At 43.4% G+C, this 12,493-nt stretch overlaps 1 protein-coding gene across 1 annotated transcript in view; it reads left to right on the forward strand.

Annotated features, from left to right (window-relative positions):
• SLC1A7 (solute carrier family 1 member 7) overlaps positions 1-12,493 on the forward strand; it is a 55,507-nt gene that overhangs the window by 28,495 nt on the left and 14,519 nt on the right. The window contains exons 6-7 of the mRNA XM_066623599.1: positions 9,388-9,487; positions 10,274-10,507. Of these exons, the coding sequence (XP_066479696.1) occupies positions 9,388-9,487; positions 10,274-10,507 (334 nt within the window). The remainder of the gene's footprint in view (positions 1-9,387; positions 9,488-10,273; positions 10,508-12,493) is intronic.

Consider the following 12,493-nt stretch of genomic DNA (forward strand, 5'->3'; position numbering starts at 1 on the left):
TCCAAGTCTGTGGTCTGGGGACCACAGGTGGTCCACAAGTCCCTGAGAAGTGGTCTGCAATGTCTCAGGGAAAAAATTGCTTTTGATCGCTTCCAGCATCCCTCTGAGCAAGCAGCCCCCCATGGATCACCAGAGGGGGTGGAGAACTGTGAATGGAATCCCTATGAATAATAGGGGTCGTCTGCATTATAAATTTAAATGTATTTTTTGTGTGCAGGGGTAAGAGGTTGCATGTGGTCCCTGACAATTCCAATTTTGGCCTCAGTGGTCCACAGGCTCCTAAAAGTTGGGAACCACTGATCTACAAGAACAGATGCTTCATAGGTAAAGTCTTCCCTGCTTGGGGAGAAAAAGAAGGAAATGTGAGGTATTTGGTTCTCAAAGAGTGAGATTTGCTAGAGTGATGCTTTTGTTAGCTTCTGAGCAGCAGATGCTTAGTTGGCTTAGTTGGGATGTCTGAACACAAGTACATATTCAGAATTGAATTTGAAATTTCCTCCTGAAATTCAAGTAGCAATTTGAAAGAATTCAATAAAGTTGCCCCTCCTCCCTTGCTGCTATAATCAAATATTGCCCCAGAAATACTTGATAATAAAATTGGTAGAAAGAAATTCAACATTAAGTCTTACTGCAACCAGGCCCACCAAAAGGAGAAGAAAATGGAGTAACTGAACAAGGTCCCTCTGTGAAACTCTGTGAACTTGCCATGGTGCCAAGTTATAAGCTACCTGTTCCAGCAGCTAGTTGGCTGGTAGCACTACTCTTGTGATAAGGCAGGTTGAAGGATAAATGGAATGTAGACCCAGATTGTCCCCACCCTTGTTGTTTTTCAAGTTGGGAAGACATTAATAGTGGAAAACTACGAAGGTCCATAACTATACAGTAATATGTCAATGTACAAACTGTTGCTAACCAAGTTCCAGTGTGTATTGGATCTTTTCAGGAGTTTTTTTTCCCCTCTAAAAATAAGCAGCTACAACATTTGATGCACAGTCTAGAGCAGTGATTTTCAACCTCTTTTGTGTCGTGCCATACTTGCACACTGTACTGCCAGCAGGGCTTCACATCCCCCAGTGGTCCTACTAATAAATGACCCTCCCCCAAACACCCGCAGCACACCAGTGTGCCATGGCTCAGTGTTTGAAAATGGCTGGTCTACAGGAAGGTTGTCTTGAACATATCCCACTGAAATGAATGGGAACTGCACAAGAGCACTGCAAATGACACTTGAAAGAGCACTTAACTTTCACTGAAATTAATTGAATTTGTTAGTTATGACTGAGTCCTGAGTCCCAGTGGGACATCCTCATGACCAATTTTGCCTAAGTAGTACTTAGTTTTGTGAAATGTTGCCAGTTCTTGAGTGTTAGCATAACATTTTGAAATGCCATTGAAGTTTTAATTTAAGCAAACTTCTTTCGTGCTTCTCTGCGGGAATCAGTCAGCAGTTTTTAGTCTGTCCTGCAGAGAGCAGTGGAATATTTAATAAACTTAGCACTCTCTTTTGATTGATTTATCCTCAGATCACTGCCTCTGCTCTGATTGATATAAATTTTATTTAAAGCATAAATGTAGCTTTAACATTGGTTCTCATCATGTAATCATACTTAGGTTTGATTCATGTGTGATACTGTGCCTTTATGGAGAGGAATATTTTTATAGCATTAGCATAAGTAAGCAGGTTTCTGGAACAAGAATGTTCGTTTGTTTAGAATATTTATACTCTGTTGTTCAATTGAAAGATCATCAAGGTGGTTTACAATCAGTTGAAATAACAATAATAATTTAAATCCAAGTGCAGAGGCTAGAGAATGTTTCCCTTCAGGTCTGAAGTACTCGGACAACTGACAGTTGGAGGAAAGCAGTATTCATCTGACAGGGAGGAAGTAGTAAGCTCCCTGCTGCTGTTCCTTCTTCTTTGGCTGATGTTCGGGACCATGTTGGGCTTCATTTTGCCAACATATTGTTCCTAGGAGGGGAAGGGTCTCATTAGTATGCTTTTTTTGGACACGTGCAACATATGCACATGGGGAAAATCTATTGTGTGTGCAGGGTCCAAGTGCAGTGGTCAGTGGCACGATTCAGTGGAATGGCATGGAGATTTGCAAAGATAAAACTGCAGCAACAGATAACTTTTTATTATTCAGGTAAAAATACAGTAATGGGGAAGAGGAATCCAAAATAAAATGCAATGCAGTGTTCTGAACAATCACTCACATTACTGAACCCTGAAAGTAAGCATTCTCAAGGTAGAAAGGGAAAGAAAGAAGAAATCCCTACAAGAGTACGGGGGCATGTAATGACACCAGCAAAGGAGAAGAAAAAAGACAGGGAGCAGGTCTTAAGTAAATCAGGAACTTAACCATGGGCAGAGGTGTTTTGGTTTTAAAGATAAAAACACTGCATTTTGGTGTTTAAGATATTTTCCAGAAATTAAAATAGATTACTTTTCCAGTCAGAAATAACACCGGGGTTGTATCTGCTGACACTATATCACCTACCAGCCCAATCGTATCAAGTTTTCCAGTGCTAGTGCTGCTGTGCCTATGGGGTCTGCACTGCTTCCTGTGTTGGGGGGGCAGTCACAGAGGCCTCCTTAAGGTTTGGGAACATTTGTTCCCTTACCCTGGGGCTGCATTGTGGTTGCACCAGTGCTGGAAAGTTGGATAGGATTGGGCTGTACATCTTCTACCTAGTACACTTTTAAAGTGTTTAAAATTAATAAAAATGAGGATTTGGAATGAGAACTTGAAATAAAAACACGTAACATCGTTTTCTGCCTTTTTCCTTTTTTTTTTTCCAATCACCAAACCTGCAAAAAAACAAACAAAAAACCATTTTCAAACACCTCTACCCATGGGGAATAACAGCTGAAGAACCTGTTGTATGTGAAAGTTAGAACTGCAGCTATGGGTGGGGGGGGGGAATTAGGACTGCAGCATTATTATCGGTGCCAGTGGCAGTTTTAGGTTAAAGGTCAATATCCTTCCCCACGTGCTATTTTGTCTTTTCCAGCTAGGAAAGCTTTAATACAGCTGCTCCTTTTATTTTTGGTAGGAAGCTGTAGCACACAGGCAAGTGTGGTTGTGCCTTTCCTGACAACATTCTTCCTTTCATTCCAAGAAGCTAAATGTAAAGACTCCACACCTTTCAGTCTTCACAGTTCGCATCATGGAGCAAAAGGAAGAGCGTTGTCAGGAAAGGCACAGCCACAACCCAGAGCAGTGACAGTGGCCTAGATGTCAGCAGTAGCCTTTCCTCCAAGCGCAGTGTGAGAACAACTCGTACGTCCTTCGCATGTATGAGGTCCCTGGATCCTGCCCTGGCATCTCCAGTAAAAAGGATTTCATGCAATGGGGTGGAAAAAGGCCTCTGCCTGAAATCCTGAATGCTACTGTAAGTCAGGGTTAGATAGACCAGTGGTCGGGAGCCCATGTAATGTGGATTCATATGTTCAGCTGATATTTACACACATATCCAGCTTTCAAGTTGGTCCCTTTCACCTACTCTAACCAAATCAGCTGACTTAGAACAAATGAATCTCCTGACAATGACAGCCATTTGCATGTGCCCTAAAAGTCAGTACAAAATGTGCTGTTTCCATAAAGTAGGTCAGCTCTATTGTAAGTCCCAAACTGTGTGCCAGTGTATCTACGCACATTAGCATGTAGGAACAACTCCAGATAAAAACTTCAGTTTTTATCTATTGAAAAGTCAAAGATGTATTTTGAGAAACAGAAGCATTATAAATGATCTTGAATGAAAATTCAGAATTAAGGATTCTTGTATCTTAAGCTGACCTGGGAAGAAAATTGCTATTGCATTGTTATTATTGCTGCAGAATGTGCAAGAAATCTAGAAAGCTGATGCTCAAATGCTGTTAGGTTTGGGGAATTAAGCCATTTCTGCCCAACATTGCATGTACGCAACAGGGACCAAATACGTACACCTGTGGAGTGGACAAAAATAGGTTAAACACACTGATTTTGCTTTGGCTCTAATCTTTTGCTTGTAGTTTTAGCTAATACTCAAGCTTTTGTAAACCTGCCTGCTCTTTTTCTTCTGTCTTGAATTATTCTTTCTCATTTTCCCATTTTTTCTTTACTTTTAATAAACTCATTTTGTTTTAACCTTTTCCCAGCTTGTTGTTGTTTGAACTCTGAGCTTTTCTCTAGTCCTCCTGGACCATAGCTACATGCTTTTGGGTAGACTCTTTGGCACTCTGTTTTCACTACAGGTGCACTATGGTAAGCCACACATTCTACATGGTTAAATTCATCTATTCTAGTTTACTAAGAGAAATTGTTTCCTAGTCACTCAAATGAACCCTGGCTTATTCTAGAGCTAATAACTAGGGCTGAAAAGACCTAATTCAGCATGCTGCATAGTACAGCAAAGAAACCTTGACCCCTTCTTTGAGCTTTCACAAGATTGTTTGTGCTGTCCTAAAGCTGCCATTTCATAAGCCCACGCTGGCTTCAAACCATGAACTGCCTTCAACTTTCTGTTAACAGCATAGATTATGCATCTGCAAACCTGAAATTTATGGTTAGATGAATATCAGCAAGCAGCACTGCTGTGAAATGCTTGGGTCTGACAACTAATCAGCTTGTTCTCTCTGGCATCTGGGATATCTGGCAGATCTGGAACCTGTCTTGCATAGACAGATGTAAGCTCCAAGCCTGGGTTTTTGATTAAGACAGATTTGCTGTACAGGCAGATATGAGTGTGCATCCAGCCTAAAAAAAGTCACTCCTCCTAAATCATTTTCAAATGTGCCTTCTTACTGAAATGGTTTCCTGAATGTCTCACCTATATTTTATATTTTCCCCCCCAATCATTGATCTATGGCAGTGATTTTCAACCTTTTTCATCTCACGGCACACTGACAAGGCACTAAAAATGGTCAAGGCACACCACCAGGTTTTTGACAACTGACAAGGCACACCATGCTGCCAGTGGGGGCTAACATCTCCCATTGGCCCTATTAATAAATGACCTTCCCCCTGTGGGGAAATTCCTGTGGCACACCTGTGGACTATTCGTGGCACACCAGTGTGCCACGGCACAGTGGTTGAAAATGGCTGATCTATGGAGTTATCTTTATCCTCCAGCTGGTTTCTCATGGCTCTTGGCAAGGGACTTAGTTCTGTTGGATGGATCAACTCTTTTTTTTTCCCTAGCTGTAAAAGACTGAGAGCATTTTAACACATATGCTGTAAATGTGCTTTGAGATTCAGCTGCAGTGATTATGTGAAAACATAAGCATTGTTAGCATAGATTAGAAAGTAGAGGAGAATTCTTCATAACTTCAGTGTGCATTCTAGCACAGGCATACATACTTATTTAGATAAAACCCATTTTAAAGTCAGAGTCTGCCAGTTGCTGCTGGGTGGGAAGGTCTCTTTTGTACATAACACCCTGATGGTCAGAGAAAGAGAAACAAGGAAGTAGAATGGCTTTAGATCTGTCTGAAAAGAAGTGGGATGGCATCTCACTCTACTTTAAGAACTGCACTAACTTTATACACATGTACTTATTCATGGATATGCAAACATGGGGGGGAGGGGGAACTGGGATCATGTCCCCTAGCTCTGACCCCTACATGTTCATTGAAAAGTGTGACTTTGCTGGACCTTGTGTACGGTTGGCAGTGCAGGACTAAGGGGAGGAATCACATCACTAGTGGGAATATTTAAAGATCATGAAATTTCCTTCTGTGGGAGGTCCACTAAATCTTCAGCCTGAGCATCCTGCAGAAATGGCATAAAACTCTAGTGTTTAGAATAATTTGGTGTGTGGACTAAAGCATATGCTGCATATTTCCATTTTTCATCATTTATCACATATATTTAGTGCATTTTGCAACCTGCCTTAGAGCCCGATCCTGTGGTCCACGCTGCACCTCTGCGGCGCAGACCACAGTCGTAAATGTGCCATAAGGCATGTTTGCGGGGCTTACCGCTGGGCTCCTGCCAGAACTGGCTCAGCTCCTGCTGATGCTGAGCCAGTGCGTGGCGGGCCCCCGGTTTCCACGGCTTGGAGGTTTCAGTGACTGCCGGGCTGTGGAACGAGAGATGGGGGCATGGTCAGGAGGCATGGGGGAAGCGTGTCAGGGGGCGGGGGAGAGGCAGATCTGTGGAGCTGAGCTCTGCAGGATCCACGGTGCTTGGGCAGTGCTGCTCGCCCTACACAAGTGCCTTCGCTTTAGCGGCAACCAAACAGTCACTGCTAAAGTGACTAGCCCCATTGCTACCCCATTGTGAGTAGTTCCCTTCTTCCGAGGAGCCTCCCACGGTAGCGCGGGAAGCGCTGGATCTGGCGGGAGCCCTCCATGGAGCCGCCGGGTCCCACAGCTCTGGGCAGGTCAGGAATGGGCTGCCCATCCTTTTTGTTAGATGGTGTATTCATTGAAATGAATAAACAAGAATGCTTAAACATCCTGGGAGCTAGGATGGTAGTGCAGAGGGTTCCCAAACTGGGCATCCTGACAGCCTGGGGTATTGCCATACCCAGGGTGTCTTGACACATTTCCGGGGGCATTGCAGGACCTGTGCTGGCTGAGCCATTTGGCAGTGTGGAGGTCTGGAGCAGCAGGCTAGGTTGTCTACAGAGCCATGGAAGGGTCATTTAGGGCTATGCAACTTAGAAATAAGTGTCATTGACGTCATCATGTCAGTGTGTTGCATATCATCAGCACTTACTGCTGAATCCAGATCTCGAGGAGGGTGTTGCTGACACGGTAAGTTTGAGAAGGGCTGGTGTAGTGGTTCGGGAGCTGGATTTAGACCTGAAAGATCCAGGTTCAAATCCAGGCTCAGCCATGAAACTTCCTGGGTGACCTTGGGCCTGTCACTATCTCTTAGCCTCACCTAGCTCACATGGTTGTTGTGAGGACAAAAGGAGTGGAGGAACCATGTCCTGAGCTCCCTGATCTCCTTAGAGCAGGGGTGTCCAAACATTTTGACCAGAGGGCCGCATCAAATATCTGGCGTGTGTGGAGGACCGGAAAATAAATTTAAATATAAATTTAAAGCCAAGCTTTTTGTACCAAGCAACCACTGAGTAGATTACATCTTGGCAATGTCTGTAGAGTAACTGATTGTTTTCTGTCTTTTAAATAATTCATGTGTATATGTATAATGTAATGTATGTTTATATCTGTGTGTACACATAGGTGCACACATATACATATATTTGTGTATTGCTTAGGTTTCTATTCTTTCTATGGTTTCTGTACAGAGTCTTCACCCATCAAATGTTTATGCCTAATAAAGGTTTTGTTGACTGACTATAAAATTTAAATAAATAAATTAGAGGTGGAACTTAGATGAGTGAATACATGAATGAATGGGCTCATTCATTGAACCTCTGGCCCTCAGAACACCCTCCAGACACAATCAGAGCACAGTTCTGGTCATGTTCAGCTGAGTGGGCCAGAGGCTTTCAGGGGACAAGAGGTTGGCCGCGGGCTGAAAAGAGGCTTGCTGCGGGCCGCATCTGGCCCCTGGGCCGGGGTTTGGAGACCCCTGCTTTAGAGGAAGGGTAGTATAAAATTGGAAAAATAAATAAGTGACGGAGGTTTTAATGCAATGTGTGGGAGGGTAGCAGTACGTAATTGTTTATATAGCTCTTATCTGTTCCTTGCATTGTCAGGTGGTCAACTACTTCACGTAGAAATTTGACATATGGAACTTCATGTATAGTTGGTTACTGTCTGCTAGGCTACCATGCAAGAAAGCCAAGTGCAACCAGAAGCCGCTGGCATTTGTCATCAAGATTTTCCACTTGAGTCTGGACAGAAGGCTTCAGATTCACTTTACAGTCACCACGTAGTCATAACTTAATGTCTAGCAGAGAGAGAGATTATATTCTATTAAGTTACTTTGGGGAAATGGAAAAAAAAATGAAAAGTATATGGCTGCAATCCTAAACTGATTTACTAATGATGAACAAAATGGGAATTCTGAGTAAACATTCATAAGATTGCACTACAGATTTCATTCAGAACAATGGAGGCTGACTATGGGCCCAATCCTATTCAATTTTATAGTGACAGTGTTGCTGTGCTAATGGGGTATTCACTGCTTCCTGTGTTGGGGAGGCAGTCTCAGAGGCCTCCTCAAGGTATGGGAACATTTGTTACCTTACCTTGGGGCTGCATTGCAGTTGCACAAGTGCTGGAAAGTTGGATAGGATTGGGCCCTATGTCACCACACAGAACTCTAAACTTAACATTCCTAATTCTGCGATCAGGACAATAATTGTAATTATAAAAATTTACAGTGGGTATAAATTATGTCTATCCAGAACAGTAGGCATAAAAACTTTATATTGCAAAATATGTTCTTTAATGGAGATATTACTATATGTAGTAGAGATGGAAGTCATGGAACATGGATGTTCAATAGGTGGAAAATCTGTAACTAAAGGGCAGATTAATGTGGCTTGTGTGTCTGAATCCAGATCCCATTCGTACCAAACAAGGCAGTGATCAATTAAGAAAAAAATATATTTGCCCATATTTTGCACGTATTTTGAAAAGAGCAAATAAGTTTTCATGAGAGGCTAGTTCAGGGATGTTATTTTTTTCCCCAGAATCTGGAATATACTTAACTATTCATCCACCATCTGCTTATAATTTATGCCTAATTAGTCCCAAGTGCCATGCTTATGGATTGGAGTGATGCAGAGCTAAATTTGTGATGAGTGAAAGTTCTTGTTGGCATCCTTCAGTCTCGGAAGACTATGGTATCGCACTCTGAATAGTGTTCTGGAACAGAGTGTCCTCTCCAGTGCGCGAAGCCTGGGTAAAGTAGATATGGAGGATAGGCTGTTACCCATGCAGCAAATCCCCCCTCTCCACATCGCTGAAATGGTCCAATGGAAAGGCAGAAGCCAATACGGTTGGTTCCAGCGACGTCGCAGGAGTTGCCAGAACGTGACTGTGTTCAGCCATGAACTGCCTCAGGGACTCCAGCTCCGGATTTTGCCTCGAGGTTGACTCCTGAAGCCTTTTCCATAACTGGATGTAGCCGCAAGGCAGCGGAGGTTTGGGATCAGAGTTTTCCTTCTCTCAGATGAGCTGCCTTCCCAGGCTAACAAGTCCCATCTACCCCGTGGCTGTTCAGTCGCCTCTTACAACAAGTACAGCCAAACTGAGGGCCTATTCTTATCCCCAGCCCTCAGGGGAATGAGTGAAAGTAGAGTTTGTGCTATTCACAATGCATGACTGTTGGCACATGCTATGCACAGACATGTCCCGGTACTAGTCCCTATAATCCATTTGGCAATTCAGACTTGAGTCTTATGCACTAGAGATGTCGTATATTATGAAGACCCATATGAAAGTGATTAAAATGAAACAAATATGTTATCTATTTGCAGGAATAATGCTGGGCAGAATGGGTAACAGTGGCGTTCCCTTGGTCAGTTTTTGCCAGTGCTTAAACGAATCTGTCATGAAGATAGTGGCTGTTGCTGTGTGGTACGTAATGTATTATCATGCGAGCATAAATCAGTGGCACATCTGTTCGAGCAAGACAAGTGCTGGTGTTTTGGTGCCAGCTGCTTCTATGCTAACACTGGTGGGTTCCAGCAATCAGTCAGACTGACATCTGGCTAATAACAACAAATGATTTACAGCCCAATCCTATCCACACTTTCCTGGGAGTAATCACCATTTACTCTGGTGGTACTTACTTCTGAGTAGACATGCATAGGCTTGGGCCTATGATGGGGTAGGTAAGACAGGGGAACTTGCAGTCCCTTGTGGGGGAGCACAAAAACTGGACCCCCAAATTGTAGTAAACAGAGTCTTCAGCTGGGGCTCTTTTGCTGCCAGTTCAGCAGAAGGCCCCAAGACTTCCCCCACCCAGGCCTTCACATGCCCTCCACAGACCTCCTCCTAGTCTGTACTGCTCTGCCTCTTCCTTTGTCTGTCCTTCAGATCCTCCCTTTACAACCTCTCCTCTCTCCACCCTTTTTTTGGTCAGAGTCACAGTGACCATTGGGATACGTAGTCCCATCACAATATGTTTATAGAGCGTCAGTTGACAGTGGTTGTTAGTAAAATAGACATGACCTGCATATCCACATTGAAAAACGCTGTCTTTAAATACAGTATTCACTAACTGAATGTTATCAATAGAAATTCATGCAGATGTGGAATTGCAGTCATAGCACTGTATGTTCTAAACATATAGGTGTTCACTTTCTTCCATTTTTGTGTGGGTGCACTCCTTCATATGCGATATATCTTTCCTTTCCTCAGGTACTTTCCATTTGGAATAGTGTTTCTTATTGCTGGTAAGATCCTGGAAATGGATGATCCATCAGCCATTGGGAAGAAGCTAGGATTTTATGCCATTACTGTGGTCTGTGGTCTGGTGGTACATGGACTATTCATCTTGCCAATGATGTATTTCTTCATTACCAAGAAGAACCCTATTGTCTTTATCAGAGGGATTCTTCAAGCCTTGCTCATTGCCCTGGCAACATCATCCAGGTACTACTGTGTGTTTGATGCAATGGATGAAAAACCGGAACAATAGTTTTGAGCTGTTAAACCAGCAGCCAAATCCTAACTTGTGCTGGAACAGGTAGGCTGGGGCTACAATGGGCTACTCGAATCTGCACCGCCTAAATTGGTGGTGCAAATCCAAGCAGCCCAGAACTGCCCCAGGCCACCTGGGAACAGGGCTAGGATCCGGTATAAGTACCGGATCCAGGCCCTACCTCCCACTCTCCACCCGCCCACCCCCAGGAATGCCCGTCGCCTGCCCTCCCTCACCCCAAAACGCCTGCCTCCCACCTCCTCCCCACCCTCCCCACACCCCCCTGACCCCTGCACTGGCTGAGCTCAGCCAACGCAAATTCACGATGGCTCACATTGGCATGGGGAGGCCAGCACACAGATGTGTGCCGGCCTGTGTCCCCAAAGAGTTGTGCAAAATTGCTTTATGGCACTTTTGTGACCCTCAACGCACAAGGGACTTGCACTGGCCAAAAAGTCCACTGGCCCATGAGCTTTTTGATTGCAAGTGGAACTCTGCAACAAAAAGGGGGAGGAACAACTTTGAGTAGTGTGGATAAATATATGTGTTCCATAACGAGTGATACTTGAGAAATATGCTATGCCAAGATTTATTATCTGCTATTTTTTGCTAAGTGCTTTGCAGATGTTTCCTGCTGCATTAAGTTGGCTAGACCCCACTGATTTGGGGGAAGAATAGGCCAGACTCTCAATTACCACTTTTAGCAAGTTGACTAAGCATGTGATGATTATACAGCTCCAGCTGCTTGTAGAAGAAGCAAATTTTCTAGTTGCATTTCAGTCTGGTCTCTAGTCAGATTTGGAGACAGAGATTGCCCCCAATTAAAAATATCCTCAGCCTTCCTTCTGGATCACTTGAGTGAATTGGAGTGGGGTACTGAATTGTAATGGGTCCACATCTGCCTCTTCAATAGGTAGCAGAAGATGGTCTGAGAAACTTGTGTGCCATCCCATTGGAATTAATCTGTTACTACAGTAACAACTTCATATACATACCGGTGATATAAAATTGGAATTTTGGAAGGATTTTGACAGTGGTTAAAAGAATGTTTATTCAGATAAACTTATAGAAAATCAAAGGTGAGGTTTAAGCACCTTACAGAAGCCGTATCTGTATCAGTCTGGTCTCTCCTTTAGCATTGGGACAGAATGTACTGAATGTGGTAGCAGAAGAAATCTTGATAGACTAGTGCTGTGTGATACGTTTTGGATACTGACAACTGCTGCAAGGTTCCTTCCTTTAATTGTTTGACTTGCGCAAAGAAATGCAGTATGAATGAAAGGGAAATGCACAACACATAAAAGTCAGTTGAGTTTTCAAAAGCTAGCTTATCTTGTCTGTTGTTTTCCTTTCCTTCTAAGTTCTGGCTATATTTAGCTCCAATGCAGCAACCTTTATGTGCAGATGCTCTGGGAGTTCTCAGGTGTGTCTCCAGCGGAAAGTGCTGCATTCTTACCCCTATAAAACTGCCCATAATTACTTTACTAACCTGGATGAGGAATGGGCAATTAGTGGAACAGCATCCAGTTCTGGACTCCCCCGTCCATATTTTATGGGTGGTTAGCCAATGCAGCTGTGACATCAAGAGTGCTCTCACATTCACAGGGTGCTGTCTGAGTTTGAGATCTCTCCTCTGCTGCTATCATGATATTTTAGGTCTTTGTGTAATACAGCTGGCCATCACTGACTTTGATAAGAAGTCATGCTGCCAGAGGCTTGGGCCTTTAGGAACTTTATTCATGGTGGGCAAATTCTGACAGTTTGCGTAGGATACTATAGGCTGTCACACAGCAAAGTTGGAAAATATAAGACAGAACATGCTCTTATGAGAATCAGTGTGGGGAACAGCTCATGCAAGTGGGAGGTATGAATGTGAGATACAATAATAAGCTCATTTGAGATCAGCATGCATATGTTTTTCCTTTGGCAGGAGAAAG

The sequence above is a fragment of the Tiliqua scincoides genome, chromosome 4 (assembly GCF_035046505.1).
Source record: "Tiliqua scincoides isolate rTilSci1 chromosome 4, rTilSci1.hap2, whole genome shotgun sequence".
NCBI lineage: Eukaryota > Metazoa > Chordata > Lepidosauria > Squamata > Scincidae > Tiliqua > Tiliqua scincoides.